Raw genomic sequence first — 19,058 nt, 5'->3', positions numbered from 1 at the left:
GTTGAAGGTTTAATGGTATTTTTAGTAATGACTACATGTCTTCTTCTTAGTTATTGTGACTATTTTAGTATTGAACTTGGTTGTCATTAAATGCAAGAGTTTCTATGAGAACAACAAATAAAAATAGCACACACAAATGTATTCAGCTTTTTACAGCTATCACAAGACAGCAACTAAATACTGTACAAGTATTTGTGTTATTGTTCTCAGTCGCACCTTTTTTTGTGAATTGTAATGAATACAGACATCTTCCAGACTTTACATTTATATAAAAAAAGAATTACACTAGTATCAAGTTCCCCCAATGCCAAACAGCATCAACAGTATTGCTATCAATGAATACAAAAGCGTTTCAGTCTCTTTAAAACGCATTAGAGTATCAATGCACGCCCTTTTAGATTTAATTTAAACCAAGGGTCTCATAGTCGCTGGTAAAAAGCAGAAGTTGCCATGATTCTCAGCATTACTTCAATAAAAAGCCAAATTGTCGAGAGGAATACAAATATATTTATTCAGAATGAACAAACAATGAATCACACATGCAACTGAGCTTCATAGATATAAAAATACAGCATGTTTTCATTTGGGTCACCAACAGATTTAGCATTGGCAGCAATGATTTAGATATTCAGGCTCATTAAATTTGACAAGACTCCAAGTGAAAATGTGACATCTTCTACAGTTGGCTGTTGGGGATGTTTTGAAATCAGATCTTTAGGTTTCTCAATCAGTTTTAAAGCGTCAGATCTCATATCCAAGCCTTCTTTATTCTGTTAAAACGGCTGACTCAACAGGTCACTTTAAGTGGACCTGATCTTCAGATAACTGTAAGTCAGTATATTTCCTTTTAGTAAGCTCTGTAAAAGGCAATGGAGTTCAAAGCCTTTGTTTGTCAGCAAGCAAAAGGTCTCAAACATAAAAGTCGTGCAAGCAGGAGCGGTGAGTTCAAGTTGAAGGTGAGAAACCTTGAAGAAATAACACCCTAAAGTGCACGACCCATTACAAAGGTTTTGAATGTATTTGCTGATGTCTAAACAATTCACTTTAATACAACAACAAAAAACCAAATATAGACCCCAAAGTCACCCAAACATAACTTTGTGAACACGTTTAATCTCATTCTTGTGTTACAGTGCAAGACTATTTGAAACCATAATGGCATAAAGCCTACTCACTGTTGTGTGGAAACTCTGAATGAGTTATGACATGCAAGCTGGTATTAAACCTAAAAGAAGAAATACACATACAATTGTAAGACACACAGTAACATACATTGTTCAAAGAAGTAAATGTTTAAATCATATGTTAAATTGCTATTTTGACTATACAAACACAACGATTGTACCAATACATAATGTTTCTTTTGAGTGTTTTCATACATTTGATTGAATTAAAGGACAGATGTTCGAACTGGAACCCTGACTCTTGCTCGCTGGTGCAAATTAATAAATTATCTGCTTTTTCAAACTTATTCCTAAGTTTCTATTCTTAACAGCAGCAACATATAATATCCATGTCAACCTTTTCTCAAGTGTTATGATTTTAAATTGGCTGACTGTATACCATCAAGCTGATGCATTGCTGTCCATGTTTTTCTCTTCCCATTCTACAAATATATATTTGTACAGGTATTAAAAAATGTGTTTTCTTTCAGTTCCCTATACACACTTCACCCCAGCTTCTGCTTATGAAAGCAACTCCAAACGCCCACACACAGCGTAGACAGCATAAAACCCCTTTACCCCTACAGTATACACATCCAATATAAGCTTAATATATTTGAGTGTATACATTATGTAACATGTCGTTCCGATCAGAAGGTATAAATAGTTTGCCTCATCAGTTAATAACAGTCCAGCCTTTTCTCTGCCTGAGTGACACAGGAACACACAGCTTCCCACGCTGGGCTCTCAGGACAGAGAGAGGAACTTGAGATCCGAGAGGTCTGTTTCAGGAGAGCTGCTGTCGCTGCGGTCGCTGTACGTGTCTCTGCAGAGGAACACCAACACATAAAGTGAGAACAGCAATAAAGCCTGACAGCGATTGCTTTACGGTGATTGCAGCTGCGATAATAATACTCACTGTAAACCAAGTGTAAGAGAGTAGATTATGACACTGAATACAATTATGCTTGTAAATTGCCGTTCAGGTTGAAGAGTCAACTGCATTTGAGTAAATTCAACGACACGTAAAAGCGTCAACAATATAACAGCATACTTTAAAAGGGAATGAAAAACAAAATGGGATGTCTTTATGTTTTACACTATGGGGGAAATGTACAGTATGTCCCAATCTTAGGTAAGGTAGATTTCAAGCTAATCAGAGTTAATGTCAGTAAGCAGGTTATGGAACAATACTTTACATGATTTGATGCCACTCCAATAAAGAAACGTATTTAAATTGAATTAGCCAATACGGGGGGGGGGGGGGGGGGGAGAAGATGGATATAAAGCACTGACAATATCGTTTTTTTATTGCATAATTGTAGAAAAATACGATTTAGATGTAACCAACGAACTGCAGGAGCATCGTGAAAGTTATTTTATTCTTGTTCTTGGCTATTAACAACGAAAAAAAAGAGTGATTTAAACCCAACACATAAAACGTTAAGGGTTATAGCTTATCTGAAACATACGCACCATCACTTAAGTGTTTACGCTCTTTTGGAGTGATTATACCTGTGTGTTTTGTTGTTGTTCTGAATTTTGTATTTCCATGTTTTTTGCAATTACTGTAAATTGCAAATGAGATGTAATGTAATTCTAAACGTCTGAAGCTGTCAAAGCTCACCGTGGAGACAGACGGCAGCCCTTGGCCAGGTAGCTGGGGAGTTTCCCTGCCGCAGCCAGCAGGAGACCGAAGTACGGAGGAGAGGGTTTCATGGGCCTGGAGGTGAACTCTGGGTGGTACTGCACTCCCACAAAGTAACAATGATCTGACACAACAAAGAGCAGTGGATTAGTACACACCCATTAAGCTCCAGTACATAGGAGGTAACATTTATAGTGGTAGAGACGGTAAGAGCATATCCCAAACATGAGCTCGGTCAAAGCTTTCAGGTGATACTCAGCATTTCGCATTTATTAGCAACAGCCCGTGGAAGCCGGTTTAAAAAACACTCACTCTCCAATTCAATGATCTCCATTCGCTCTCCTTCCACATCCTGGCCGACAAACTGAAGACCCTTTTCTTCAAAGTGGTGCTTGAGCTCAGGGTTCACCTGAAATGAGGAATGGTTCAAGGTTTCGGGAAAGATTTTTTATCCAAATAAGGTTAGAAGGTCATCTAATTACTGATGCTTCAACATTAACTCTGGCTATAACCATGCAAAACAGAAACATTTAAATGGGGCTGCGAGTCGCTGCAGCCTGCACAAGCATAATAAGATTGACCAGGAATGCATTAGCTCTGCTCTCCCAGACCCTACGTTTTGCTTTACCTCAAATCTGTGCCTGTGCCTCTCGTCAACATATTCCACATCTCCGTACAGTTTTCCTAGAACGATGAAATGACACTCATCAGAAACACAATAGCCAGAAGCCAACCAACGCTGTACCATTCATTCAAGAAGGATACATACTCATTACGCTGTTGTTGGATTTGAACATAGTCCGCCTCTTCCCCAGCCTCATAGTCCCGCCCATCTGCCCTGGGTTGTGCTCTGGCATGTCAATCACCTGTCAAGATAAAACAGGACGTTTAAACCGATTCTGGTGGAGACTCTGCTGGAAGGATGTGATATGGGCTCGGAAGATAACCTACTACGGGGTGACTGGATTCTGGATTAAATTCTGTCGAGTTGGCATCTGGAAAAGATAAGCGAAGCTGATATGAGCTCAAATCAACTTCCCATCGGGTCTGTGTTCTTTCATCATTCGATTAGGAACCATAGGAGTCAAATGTTGATTTTTGTTACAGTGGCATCAACTGCACACTCCCTCACCTTCCCATCCGAGGACATTGCGGGCGAACTCACACACCGCCAGCTGCATGCCCAAACACACTCCTGCAGAAACAGGAGCAGCAGGATACGAGCATAATGAGACAGAGCACTCGTATTTAAGGGAAGACTGACGAATATCCGCACTGTGCAAAACCACTTGTATGACTAAAGCTTCTGCATGCGATTATAAAGTGCCTATATAAAGTGTTGACCTTTTTCAGGACTCATTATATTACAAGTGTTTAAGTGGCAGCAATTAAACCTTTTTTTCCCATTATAACGTCAGAGTCATTGATTGCACAATAATTAATGGCCTTCATGTAATGTTCTTTATGTGGCAGCACTTTGAGGTTTGAATTATGGATACAGTGAGTCTGTAACACATGTAGACACGTGAACACAACACTTTTTCATTATCTCTTTAGATATATTTAGATATCATCAAACTATGTCCAGTTGCACAAATACATATTTTTCATGTAGCGTTGGCTTTATATTTTAGACTAATGTTTTTAGCAGGAAAACACATTTCATGACAGTTACAGGAATAGAACAGACTGTGGCAGCATGCAATCAATTATATTTGTTCTTCATATTATTGTAAGAGGGGCGTCTAAAGCTCACCTCGTTGAGCACCCCCATGTAACTATGGCACATACCCCTCTTTCCTGTCTATATTCAACTGCACTAACAAGGCAATACAAACACAAAAATAATCTGAGATATACATACAGTGCAGCTATAATTAAGTATGAGGCTGCATAATAGAATTGTTTACATGTCTGATGAACTGGTAAACATGTCTAGTTTCCATCAGGTTTGCTATTAGTATGAAATGTAACAATAGGATGTAATGAAGGCAGGAATGATTGAACCACTCTTACCCAGGAATGGCTTGTTCTGTTTCCTCGCCCAGTTAATAGCGTGTATCTTGCCTTCTGTCCCTCTCACACCAAAACCTCCTGGTACCAACACGCCACTGTGAGAGGGGGGGGGGGGACAGCCTCAGCTCATTTCATATTTCATAATAGTCCAGATTACATTGCAGGCAAACATTAAACATTTTAAACACCTGTAGTCTAGGAGTAAAATACTGGGGAGCTACTATATCAGTCTTCCACTTAGTAAGCTCAACAAAGGTGTAACATGTTGATATCTAGCATTCGTGTTTTATATTTGCAAAAGGTTGTGAGACACTATGTGGCAATACATAATTGCTCATAATTTGATTAGGCTACATGCCAGCTTTCTTTAAAACAAATGCATCCCATGTTGTGAAAGGATATAAACCCATTGGTATGACAGGACTCTGCTGCCATCATGTGGCATACATAATAAACCTTGAATCAGCCGAGTGTAAATCTCATTATTTTCATATTCTACTCACTGAGAGCTGCAGAGTTTCTGCCAGGCTTCATGATATTTCACAGGCTCATCTTGCTGAGTGGCAGCCTCCAGGTCAGCAGAGTCTATGTACTGTCATAATGAAAATAAAATAACAAATAGCATCATTTGCAAGGGGACAAGTCAACATCATGGCCAACAGGCTGAATACTGTTTAATATGAGCACATGCTAGGCATTTAGCTACTTTCTAAAGTGTCCTGAGACAACATTCAACATAAACTGCACAGCATTGTTGCAAAAGTGAAATATACAAAACATACAAATGTGAGACGTTTCAATACCTTGACTTCTAGTTTGTGATTCACAGCGAGGGCAGAGTGCTCCAAGGCCTTGATAACGGACGTGTAGGAGTCAGCTAATTTTGTGTATTTCCCCACCAGAGCTATGGAGACTGGCTCCAAGAGACGGGCAGTTCTGCGAAAATAGGAAAATTGTTCACAGTACCGATCTAGTGTATCATTTATTTACTTTACAGACTCAAAAACACAATACAATGTATTTTTTAGAACCCCGGGCAAAATTAAAGTTGTATGAACCAACATCCTCACCTGTCAGCCATCTCCTTCCACTTTGTGAGCATCTTCCTGGGCCTCACCTCGATGGGTAGACTCAGTCTCTGACAGAAGTAGCTCACCACTCCTTGGTCCTCCAGCAGCAGCGGCACTTTGTAGAGCGAGGAGACGTCATGGACACAGATCACCTGGAAACAATTACAAAACTTGTGTTAGAAAATACAATACCACAACTTCAGATGAATTGTACTAGTTCAGAACTAATGTAAGCAGCTTGGGTTTCACATCGAGCTCCAAGTGATGCACGTTCTCAACTCCTTTACCTGCGAGGGCTCCACATGACAGAACATGGAGATCTTCTCCTTGACAGACGTTTCTAGGGGTGTTGAACAGCGGCACATAATCTGAAAAAAATCAATACATTTTTATTATAATATAAAAAAAGGGTATGGCCCTCAAAGGTTCCAATATAAAACACACTTGTAAATTTGATGTCTGATATGTTTTAGATCGCTGTGAGATGAATATGTAATTATTGGATATAGATTTCTCCACATACAGGGAAAGTGGACGCCTGCTCTGTTATATATGGGGTGCAGGAGGAAATGCCAAATTAAACAACATATTGTAAACCGACTCACTAAATCTGGAGACAAGCCCAGGCCTCTGAGCTCTCGGACACTGTTCTGGGTCGGTTTGGTTTTCTGCTCTCCTGTGGTATTGGGCTGAGGACACAAAAGCAAACTCAGCTCAAATGTTTGCACGAATGTGTGACAAACAACAAGATTGGACACATGCGTTCACCAGTGTGCAGTACCTGTGGTATCAAGCTGACGTGGATGTTGCAGAAGTTCTCCCTCTTCACCTTGAACTGGAACTGTCTGAAGGCCTCGATGAAGGGCATACTCTCGATGTCCCCCACTGTGCCTCCCAGCTGTAAAACACAGAAACACCTGCTCAGCGCAAAGAACTGCATGCACCAACACACAGGTGTTTCTCAGCATCTTGCATAACCAACACACCCTGGAGAGTACAAAATGAAAACCGCTGTACTGAGCACATTAAACTGTCAAACAGGCTTTGATTTATGCCATAAGGAAAGAACTGTTGGAGGCAGGGTAATAATTCTGCTTTGTTTATGAAAAGTTGACCAGTTTCAGCGGCACATGTACCAAAGATGCTATACTTTTCCAGTACATGTTTTTAAACAAACGTTTTAATAAATAAAACACTGTTTTACTATTTAGTACACCATTTCTCATTGCCGATAATGGCTGGGCAAACAGAAGTAAAGTTTGACAGACTCTCCTCAACAAATCAATTTCTAAACCCCTTGGTTTTTCAGTGAAAATAAAGCTTGTTTTTCTGCTTCACTGGCAGATCAATTTGTGTGAATTCAGCTATTTTCTCTGCTTGCTGAATGGTGCCAATATGTTCCAGTGCTTTGGCCAACATGCTTGGTTTCCTTTCTGATATTAAATCTTTATTTCCCTTAAATACCACTATAAAAAAAAGGTAACAAATAATTGCGTGTGGCCCGTGAAATGTTGAAGTATGACACTGTTGACTTTATATGCCAAATCCAGTTTGTCAATTTATAAAATGTTCACTTCACAAAAACAGAGAAAATTACCAACAAGACCAACGTACCTCAATGACACAAACTTGTGGCTCCACTCCATCATCATCGACTGAGATCTTGGCCTGCTTCATCACCCACTCCTGGATGGCATCCGTGATGTGGGGTACCACTGGAGAGAGATTTATAGAAAATAAGTCATTTAAAACCAATCATCACTGCTTAGTGGACAAGCTTGTGAAGAATGTAGCTCTTGGCAGATTATCCATTCTCTAAACACACATACAGGTGAGAATGCAGAATTTCACAACAGTCAGAGGAAGCGTTTCCTTTTTTGGAGAATGTGCACTCACTCACCCTGTACAGTCTTGCCCAGGTAGTCTCCCCTCCTCTCCTTGTTGATGACGGACTGGTAGATCTTTCCAGTGGTGAGGTTGTTGTCTCTGGTAAGACGGATGTCCAGGAAACGCTCATAGTTCCCCAAGTCCAGATCCACCTCCCCGCCGTCATCGAGAACAAACACTTCACCTGCACGACAGACATTATATCTATTTATCAGAGGGTTTGACCTAATGACACGTATAAACATGAATGCAACTGATCTCACCATGTTCATAAGGTGAGAAGGTGCCCGCATCAATATTGATATACGGATCGATTTTGATGGCTGTGACGTGAAGGCCGCAGGACTTGAGGATTGTTCCCACGCTGCTGGCAATGATTCCTTTGCCAATACCAGATATGACACCACCGGTTACCAGGATGTACTTCATGGTGGTTTGTGAAGACTAAAAACAAAGAAAAAATCTTTACACAACGCTGCAAAAAGACATGTGTCCAACCTGTTCAACCACATGTGTGGGATGAGGACCTGATGCAATACAGACAACACGACGAGTGTATACACTGTGTAGTATGTGCTCTATATTTCAAATGGAATACCAATATAACAATTCTCCATTGGTTTATTTCATGGCTGTATTGACCTTAGAACACACTTTGTATGTATAAGAAATCTTTTATCTAATGTGTATAATCCTTTATAATGTAAACATTGTGGTCTGTTTTACTTTCCTGTGTAGGATTCCTGTGTTCTCAAACTTCACCATTATAACATTACACAAATTGAATCGGCATTAGAAATCATTACTAGTAGTCAAAATAAATGTGGTGATGGGTTACATTATTGATTCATGAAACTTAAGAGGTGAGACTACACATTTGTTTACATCTGGAGAAGGGATATTATATGATATAAAACTCATGGTGACGCTAAACTAGTAAATCTGAATAAATACAAAGTTATTGCATTTTTAAAATAGATAATTTCTAACTCTTGAAGACAGGTTTAACAAGTGTAACGGTGTTGCACCACATCAACAGGAAAATAAATGGCGGGAAATACCAGTAGCACAATTAACAACCAAATGTGAAGGGGGAGGCTACTGAGAGCATTCTTGCAGTCCAACATATGTGTTGACATTGCGAGAACAAGTATTAATAGTCTGTCAAGAAATACAATACATATAATTACACACAAATGTGTATTTTGGAGGATTGATTGTACAGCAAGAACCGCTTCTTCACACAACCAGTTTTGCAGGCTGAATGTTATAAATAGGCTACTTAGAGGTAAAGTGATATCAACCTGTACAGTATTCAGCTAACGGGCTACAGTTAAGCTAGCTAGCAGTTATGTTAGCAAGCTAATTTTGTCCAGTTTTAGACAACAACGACTGACTTTGCAGCATTTTAACCTGTTTACTGGCTCAGTAGCACACCAAATGTGTCTTAGAAAACCACACAAACTTACCAAACGGCTTAAGAGAAAGACGATAGCGTTTAGTTTCAGTAACTGACTGTTAAAAGCTAAAACTCTACTTCTGTTTAAGAGGCATCAGTCTCCACTTTCCTTGCTGCAGTGAAAACACGCCATAACACGTGGAGCTGACAGACAGATCCACTTGTACATTACAGGTTATTTCCTTCCGTATTTTTGCTAAATCAGTAGTTTTGTGCCCTCTTCGCAGACTCTCAGGCAAACCTTAGTGTACCACCACCCAGGATCAACCAATCAGGTGCCTGCATTTAGAGTTAGGTTACTGAGAGACTAAACTCTGGGCAGTATTTAACCAATATGATAAAATGTCTTCACCACATGACGTCGCGTATTGGAGTGGATAAAGCGTTTCAAGGTCAATGCAAGTGCAACTTGATGTTATAATATGGACATTTTTTGTATTTGTAATGTACTCTTTCACTAACTGTACTTCAGATCTGATACTCTACTGCATTTCTATCTATATGCAAGCCCACCTAGTATCTCAACAACAGTTATATACTGTTTATTTATATTTTAATGTCCCATACTATTCACATGATGTTGGCATTACCATGGCCAACATTGTATATGTTTTTAGATTTGCAGCCTACCTAATTTTCATCATATTGTTATTAGACTTACATTTGCACGCTTTGTATTGCAGCTGCTGTACAGCAATTTCCCTCAGATTGGATTCAATAAACGTGTACCTTTTTTATTATATTATTTTACAAATATTCAGCCTTGTTAAAACGTAATGAGTCGATTAAGTTGTCATGTTCTTTTACAGTAAGATCACAAAGTTGCCATGACTGTTCTTGGACATATGATTTGATTTAGTTGTAATACATTTGTAATAGGTTTACTCATTAACAACATTGAGATTATCTTTTATAATTTTGTTCTGTCACTTGCTATTTTTCCATGTGTCCTTTCAAATATCAGTTTCACCACCAGATGGCATGTTAGTTCTATATTGCATTATTCAGCACACATCTAGGCTAAATTGAGCTTTTAACATGGTTTTTCACACATATTGAACCCAATGATTTAATGATGTGAAAAAGGCGTCAGATACAGCAACAAGGATTGTAATACTGGTGTATAGATACCTTAATAGACTATTATTTGTCCAAGTGAGGCCCTTCAAGATGGACCAATTGTCCCTTAAAACCCCATTGCTACAGTAACACTATGTGAAATATTAGAGTTTTTCCTTCATGTATTCACTGTCGTGCCGCTCCAGTTTTGCTGTGGGCAATGAGAGTGGTGATTCTAATTCATTTCTGTCCATGGTCTTTATCTAATTAAAGACCTCATCCCTGCCACCTCATTTTCATAAGCTGTTCCCTTCAATTACATCTGACATGTGAGCACAGACACACATTAACCTCCTGCACGAAGAGCTACTGTGCTCCCCTCATCTTTCTGCAATCTTAAAATAACAGAGTGGGCAATTTAAAGGCAGTTCCAGCCCGTTGAATACACCTTTTTGGAAAACGCATCTGTGGATGGCAGTGCACAGTATTACCAACCGACACTATGATTTTATTTTCTGCAGATGACAAGATAGTGCAATGCTATGTTTTGCAATGTGTTTGGGTCATGTGTCTGACTGTGGCCAAAGTCAGCTGTAACAGCTCATTCTTGTTTGTTAATCATTGTCTATAATAGTTTTACCTTCCACACAGAGCAAGACAAGCCAATGAATTTGGAGAGGTGTTGACATAAATCATATTGCAGTTCATACAAATTGATTTGACTTGTTGCAATTTAAATGGACATAACATCATGCATAGCCCAGACAATTGTATCAGTGAACGCAAAGTGGCATTTTCCCATTTGGCGAAATAGTATAACAGTAATAGGCTTATTTTCTTTTGTTCTAAGTGTTAACTGAGTATTGATACAATGCAGCTTATGTCGCTGTTTGCTGTGTAATATTTCCTGCAAGTAACTTCCCGTAAAACCACAACATATTACTGCTAGTTTGGGTATTGAACACAAATTAAATGCAGTCATTTGTGAGCTTTGTTGCTGAGTCTTGGTGTATTTTTTTACACCAAGACTCAGGCTCCAGTCTTGACGCTAAGCTTAGCTAAGCTAACTGCTTTCTGGCAAGAGTATGATATTGATTTGATCATAAACCCATGAGATTATAACAAAAATGTTTTTAACCATTCCTTCAACATTGTCGAAGTTGCATCATTTTGATATTACTTTACATATATTTCCATTTAAAATGCACAAAATGACTAGTTTTTCTTTTATATTTGACTTGAGTAAAGATCAGAAGAAAGGGATGTTGACTTATATTTCCTGGAGCCAAAGTAAAGCAGTTAAAAAAAATATTAAAAAAAAATATTGGCCTTTTTTTCCCTTATGTTTGAATGTATCTCCCTACTTTTCCTTCTTATGTGTTAGATATCATTATGTCTCTTTTACAGACGATCTTTTGTGGCGATAAGAATACAAATAAACTAAACTGGTGTATACAGTAGCAAAAAAGTCATTATAAAGTAATATGTCAAGAAGCTAGAGGTAGGATAACTAAAGTTACATGTCAGCCCGTGTTGGCAGCGTTTTCTTCACCTCTACCCAGAGAAGTTAGATAGCTCTGGGGTCAGATGTCATGCTTCACTCTCCCAGTCCTCCAGAGGTCCGACTCTCTGCTCAAACAGACACAAAGAAACAGAAGCCCACATCCCCCGCACTCCATACACATTATTTATGAATGGGAGGGCTGCCTTTCCCTGTCCCTTTGTAGTTTTGGAATGTGCAAGATAGATCGATTTAAGACGGATACACAGATGGCTCTTAAGGCACAATGCATGCAGTACACAACCACTCAGAGGAAAAGTGAGCTCCTGGGCAATTAGTGTCATTATGGCTGCTCCTGTGCTTGGTGGGATGGTTAAACAGTGGCTGTGGCGGCAAATGGTTAGGTGGGTAGCATGGATAATGATCAGTACTGCAGCAGAGTACACACCTAATGATCTTAACCAGCTGACGGACAGAATACAAAGGGCTTCCCCTTGATCAGATAGGAAGCAGGGAGGATCATGTGTTTAAGCGCCGCAAAATAATAATTGATGCCAATCTTTTCAGAGAAACAATTATTTAAAACGTTTTTGAGTCAATGAAATTGCAGAAATACATTCATACATTCCCAGAGTCCAAGGTGATTGGGATTGTCTGACAAATCGTCCAATACCCAAAGGATTCAACATTTCTTTTTAAATAAAGAACATTTCAGAAGAACAAGCAAAAGTGATTGATTTTATTATCCAACATGAAATTACTTTAACAAGTGATCCACAATAAATGCTGTCAATTTCAATTTCTATTCATACTGACAGACAGCGTATCCAATAATCAGTTAATAAGTTCACTTAACTGTTAAAAGATGAATTCACTTGGCAGGTACTTGAAAGGAAAGGGAAATACTTCTATGAATCAGATTGCTTAAATTACATTTAGTGAACCACCACTTCTACCAATATGAGATTATATACATATCTGTAAATGTATAAGTTGTTAGCTGACACAAACACCCTCACGTTTGAATTCCCTACCAGCTGGAGTGACAAACATGTGACAACAAGGTCAGGTGCGGTCGTAAACAAGAGTGAGACAATGGTCTCAGTCAGAAATCCAGCTCATAGACCTCTGGGAAAAGCCGCACTCTGTGTTTGTTGTCATTGTCTTAAACCTAGTTAATACTCTGTTTACGCTCCACGCATACTCGTATGTGTGTGTGCACGCGCATGTGTGGGAGTGTGACATCTACCATTCTCCTCACATTGCCTAAGCCACAAGTTATTGAGAAAACAAATGTCAGTTGAAGGGCGTTGTCTGTTTGGTGTCTGCACAGAGAGCTAGTCTTTCCTCCCACTACTTGGAGCACATCTAATTTGATTATGAGCACCAGTGAAGAAAAGCATTGAGGGAGAGAGTTTATTGGATAACATGGGACTAAAGATGACAATAGAGAGATGAGAGGGAGAGAAATGGAGAGAAATATCAATGTAGTGAATTTTGTGGGAGAGAGTCGGCGAGGGAGTGAAAGAGGGACTCTTCCCATCGGGGGAGAAGCTCTGGATCGCTGCCCGGTATGCCACTGCACTGTCATCTGTGAGCTGCCTTTGTACACGTATGGAGGCCAGCATATCCCATGATCCTCGGCTATTATCCCGACCCAACTCCTAGCATGTGGCCCCTGCTCTCTCCTGACTATCCCTACTCTCCCTGCTTCCCCTGACCTCCCTCCTCCTGCACCTTTCCCTGCTCTATCCTTCCTCTCTGCTCTACCCCTCCTACGCCTCCTCACTGCACTATTCCTTCCCTATCTCTCTTTCTCCAAGCCAAATCACAGCTAGAGTCTGGGCCTCAGCCACCTCCATGAAAACAGATGACAGTGTTTTTTTTTTCTCCCTCCCCACTGCCGCAGACCCCCCTCCAGGAGAAGTCTGTCTGCCGAGGAGGAGAGGGGGAAATGAGAAGGATTGATTCATTTAAAACGCATGCTCTCCTCTTTTTTCACCGCTGAGCCCCCCTTCAGGAGGACATGCCTGCTCAATGAGAGATTGTGAGGAAGATCATGGGAGCTCATTCATCAAGCTATGTTTTCCATTATAAATAATGTGTAATGTGCAAACAAGGACCAGCACTAAGGTTGTGGCCTTTGACCGAGACTGCTATTATATGTTCTGTGAAGAGTTTCTGATGGTGGCGACGAGATCGATACGTCAAAGCCAAGCCAAACAGAGAGATGGATTCTTTTGTTGTTGCAACAATGAAAATGCAGCTCCATATTCTGTATTAATTAAAAAGCACATTGATGGTTTCAAATGAAAAGAGACAGCCTAAAGATGTTCCTCCCAGAGCCACATAGATGTGCGTCATTTCTTGTAAAAGATTATGATAATCTCATTCATATTATTGCATCCCTTTTTATGTGAAAGTGTATCTTAGTCACTGTTGCCACAAGTGACATTCACAACGCTCTGGATATGGAGTCTGATAACAGATCATACCAAAGATAGTGAAGAGAAACACCACGATGCCTTGTGACCACGTGCATTAGCACTTCTAGACCACATGTCATTCTCCAGTCAGATGCTAGGCTGCGATGAACAAGCAGTCCTTTTATCCCTGACTCGGTTATTCAATAACTTCTAGCTCTTCATGCATTGAAGGCTGTTCAGCTTGCTAACACCACTTAGCTGTGGCAGCTTCTTTTACCGGCATCACAGGGGAGGTGGGACTGACTGGCTGCTGATGCTTCAGTTGCCATTACGTTCAAAATAGTTCATGGCCATAATATTTGGAGCAGTTTAGGGCAATTCCTGCATCCTGTTGCCATTATAAAACCATGCTGAAATCATTTAAGATGTTATCACGGCAGGAAAGCCATAAATATTATTGTTGTTTAAAGGGGAAAACATTTTCTGACAATAGTTAATCTTGAACTTTTACATTTTTCATGCTGAATACCCTTTTTTGTTTAAAAGATATTTATTTAATTTAAGCCTGCATTCATTAATTTTTATTATTTTGGCAATTTCTGGAAGTGGAACAAGCTTTTAACACAACACTGATATAATATCTACTTATAAAGCTTTTATGGTGAAAGGCAAACCGTTGCCTATTTCCACATCCAACAGAAAAAAAAGGAACATTCATTTCAAGTTGTGATTCTACCAACATGAAAAATGTGTGTTCAATTATCACTTACCTTTTAGTTCAGCAACAGCTCCTGAGGAAAGTATCTGTTCTCAACAATGTTCACTAGCAAGTTGTTCAGTTGTTTGTTGCCAAGCAGGTAGCGTTCAGTAGAGCATTCAAATCTCGCATAACTGTTCCAAATAAACAGTATGGCTAAAACCAAGATGGCAACCCCCAAATTCCCAAACTAAATTCTCCAAAACCAATGGGTGACGTCAGGGTGACTATGCCCATGTTCTTTTGTTACAGTAGTTGTGGCTGTAAACAAATGTAGAACTAAAAACAGTGAAGTAGCAGGCAAAAGAAACAAACAAAAACAATAAAGTTTAGGGGAACTTCAGAAGGTAATAATTATCTGAAGTTAAACAAACATTGCCCCATACAGTACACATGATTTCCAATACATAATAATTGATGTGTAATCTTAAGCTATATTATACCAAACTTCTCAATGGTTAAATGGCCAATATTTTATATTAGCACCAGCATTCTTCCACTGCTTTCATGTTTACCCTACAGGAAATCATTCCATAAACATTGAATATTTCCCATTCCACACATGTGTCTGTCTCCATTCCTGTCCCATACCTCATGTGCACTTGCCAGTGTGCCCACAATCAAGCTACAGTATTATACAAAGAACTGTTCTGCTTAAGTGGCCTTATCAATAGAGTTTCTGTCTTTGTCAGCGTCTTAGCCCCTTGCTTGGTCTGTGAGAAGCCTTCATGGAGGATTGCAAGGACAATGAATAACTTGATTAGAGGACATAGCACTTTGGATCACATGTAAGGAAGTCTGAGGAACATGACCCAGCTGGAACCAATGCGGTCTGGCCCTTGTGGATTGTGAACTGTTTGGTAACGAGGCTGTGTGTACTGCTGACTCTCTGCAGAGACCAAAGGCTCATCAAGGTCCACCATGAGACTGCGCATCAAAGACTTTTACAGGGCATTTCAGGAGAAAGGACTGAATGTGTCAGTGGTTATCAGCATGGCATGAAGCCTCAGAAACAAAAGGCCATTGACAGACATTTCCTGTCCTGTCCCTTAGTTGTTTTTATCCTCTTCCCTGCCTTCCCTCTTCCTATGCGGTGCTCGCATGTTCTCCTACAGTTTAGAGCGTTCATACTCTTAAGAGCAAACACAAAACCCACCTTTTTAATAAGGCTTTTAACTGAATTGGATTTAATTCTTATTTTATTCAAATGTTATTCTTATTTTATTCATGTTTTATTCAGTCCTGCTTTAGTATAATGTTGTATTTGTAATCACAATGCTATGTGTTACTCTTGTTATTACCTGGCAAGGGGGAGATAGTTTTGTTTTATTTTTTGTAAATTGTCTGTGTTTGTTTGTGAGGCACTTTGAGTTACCTTTGTCTATGAAAAGTGCTATTGATTTAATTTAGATTTGATAATACTCTATTTGAGGCTATTAGAATCTATTTCATGTAATGTATGCTGGGACAGATGACAGGCCCCTGTGACTCTTTAAAGGGTAAACAGGATCTTAACGGCACACACTGCCTCCTTATCTCTTGGTCAATGTTTATCAAGGAATCCTCGGTGCTCATGCTGAGGCGGGGGTTAAATCTGTAAAGAAATAATCTACTTAAGATTGTTGACTGTAAGGCGTTGTGTCAGCTCAGCAGGTGCTCGTGAGTTTGAATCTGACTCATGACTTTCGTAGCAAACCCCCCCTCTCCCTCCATCTTCATAGAAGACCATCTAGTGTAGCCGGGCTGCCATAAAAATAATCATTAAGGAAGATTATCCCTCGCTCACCTCTCTCTCCATTTCTCTCCATCTCTCATTGAGTTTGGAATGCACCAGTGCAATCTCCCCCACTGAGAATAACACTCATGTCGGGTAATTTTGTTTTACATAAGGGAGAGTATTGCACACAACAAGACATGTAAAAACAACATCAGGCAAGGCCAGAGGGAGAGAATGCAATCCTCAGCTATTTGTAATGGAGAACAGGGGAGGGGCAGAGGGGTGGAAGATGGATGTGATTTCACATTAATTGTGTGGGTTCACAGGAGTGTGTGTGTGTCTTTGTGTGTGTGTGTGTGTGTGTGTGTGTGTGTGTGTGTGTGTGTGTGTCCACATGGGGTGGGAGGTGTTAGTGGAATTTCTGAGAGCTATGCTGATTTCATGCGCACAACAGGGATTGTGCGAGTGTTTGTGTGTGTGCACATGTAAGTCAGCATGAAAGCATGTGTGGGTATGTGCCCGCATGTGTATCGAGGAACATGTGATTTTGTGGCTGCTTGTGAGTTTAAATTAGTTAGTATTTTTGTGTGTGTGTGTGTGTGTGTGTGTGTGTGTGTGTGTGTGTGCGTGTGCGTGTGCGTGTGCGTGTGCGTGTGCGTGTGCGTGTGCGTGTGCGTGTGCGTGTGTGTGTGTGTGTGTGTGTTGTTGGCCTCCTCACTTGGCTGGGGGTAGCAAGTGGAATCTTCAGAGTGTGATGTTAAATTTGCAGAGTCTCGAGCCAGAAACAGGCCGGTGAATCTTCCACCAATCAGTTGCTGTCCAACAATGTTCTGTTGCTGCGAGAAAAAACAAGGCACACCGGGAGTTAAATTAGCTTTATTGGCTCATGTTTGAGCTTTACTGCAGGCTACATGCCCAGCAAGAAGACAGCGGCAGAATAGGTAGTGTAGGAAAGACACCTACACCAATATATTTTTGGAGGAATTTGTCCGAACCAGTCTTTAAGAGAGAAAATATTTGACTTTCTGTAGGTGAGTTAGGAACAAAGAAACAACAAAAGAACTGCATGTCAGCATTCTGAGGTCTGAAAACCCCCGAAAGCTAATACACTTACATTAGTGATGAAGAAAATGTGTGCAATTGTGCAACAAATGTGCACTGTTTACTGAAGTAAAAAAATACACAACAAACACATTTTCTGTGTGCATAACTCAGTTGCACTGCTAATGCTTCAGGACAGAAATAATCAATTTGAACTGAATTCATCAATTATGTTGCCTTCTTTTGTTCCCAAGTTCAGCAACAACGAAGTCTCATGGGTATGAACGTATTGAGTTTGATATTTCGTGTCAAAATGACGAAAAGAAAATACTTTATTTAAAACCATCGGCCATAACCTTCACCAATATATTATCAGAAAGAGTCCCAACTTTCTATGCTATAAGTATCATCCATGAAATGGTAAAAAGACATATTTGAAATGGATGAATACAGAAAGGAAAAAACACTCTATTAATATATGTTTTGTGCAGCTGAAAAGGCTGAATTCTACTAGCTAGATAGCAACTAAAGCTTAGCTATGGAAGTAAGATTTAATATCACTTTTCATAACCAGTAAGCATCTGATCTTCCTGACCTCAGAGCACTAGTACTTTCTTTCCGTTCAGAGAAGATGTTGATATCCCAACTGTCACATAAAGAGCCACCAGGTATATTGAGTGATGGTTATCAGCTGCTTAAAAAATGCCACAAAAAAAGGGTAGCAGAGGACGTCTGACGTAAGTGTTTTCATAACCTAAATCTGTGTACCTGGACAGGTTGTGTATAAGGTTGTAAGACATTGTTTATGAACTAGGCTAGATAGGGGACTTTCATTGTTCATGACCTCTGTGACACATTGCCAGTTTTGTCCCTCTGGAGAGACAGCCGTGCTAAAGGCACTGAGGTTAGTTTGCACAATGTAAAAACACAGAACTCTATTGGAAAATTAATAACAGATTTTCACATATCCACCCACATTAGAATTAGAGGATGACATGGCCCCTTAAATGGGATTTGTCATATGTGGGTTGTTGCTCAATTAAAGAGGACATATTATGCTAATTTTTCGATTATACTTGTATTTTGGGTTTCTGAAAAAGCCCATTATTTTTCTCAAACTGTCTGTTTGAATATATCTGTATTTACCCTCTTAGTGCTTCTTTCTTTAAGCCCCCCTACCGAAAAAGCTGCTCTGATTGGCTTGTGAGTACAAATTGCAACGGTAGTTCTCAAGCCATTTTTGGATATACTCAGATATTTGGCCGCATATTCTTACATGTCCTCATGTGACTTTGAATGGAGGCCAAATCTGAA

The 19,058-nt window shown here is 39.8% G+C and overlaps 1 protein-coding gene across 1 annotated transcript; it reads right to left on the bottom strand.

The window, feature by feature from the left end:
* Window positions 1–484: 484 nt before the first annotated feature.
* On the bottom strand, window positions 485–9,417 carry ctps1b (CTP synthase 1b). The gene is made up of 18 exons (XM_034120709.1): window positions 9,254–9,417; window positions 8,048–8,228; window positions 7,798–7,968; window positions 7,512–7,612; window positions 6,679–6,795; window positions 6,503–6,586; window positions 6,185–6,265; window positions 5,898–6,049; window positions 5,631–5,763; window positions 5,331–5,419; window positions 4,828–4,922; window positions 3,944–4,006; window positions 3,763–3,806; window positions 3,581–3,677; window positions 3,440–3,495; window positions 3,124–3,220; window positions 2,791–2,935; window positions 485–1,989 (listed from the first exon to the last, which is right to left on the bottom strand). Exons 2-18 carry the CDS (start codon window positions 8,211–8,213, stop codon window positions 1,911–1,913), a joined length of 1,770 nt encoding a protein of 589 aa, XP_033976600.1. The 5' UTR covers window positions 8,214–8,228; window positions 9,254–9,417; the 3' UTR covers window positions 485–1,910.
* Between the last annotated feature and the right edge of the window lie 9,641 nt (window positions 9,418–19,058).

The sequence above is a fragment of the Trematomus bernacchii genome, unplaced genomic scaffold, assembly GCF_902827165.1.
Source record: "Trematomus bernacchii unplaced genomic scaffold, fTreBer1.1, whole genome shotgun sequence".
Taxonomy (NCBI): Eukaryota; Metazoa; Chordata; class Actinopteri; order Perciformes; family Nototheniidae; genus Trematomus; species Trematomus bernacchii.
The sequence above is the reverse complement of the archived record's forward strand: the minus strand, read 5'-3'. Positions and strand labels throughout refer to the sequence as shown.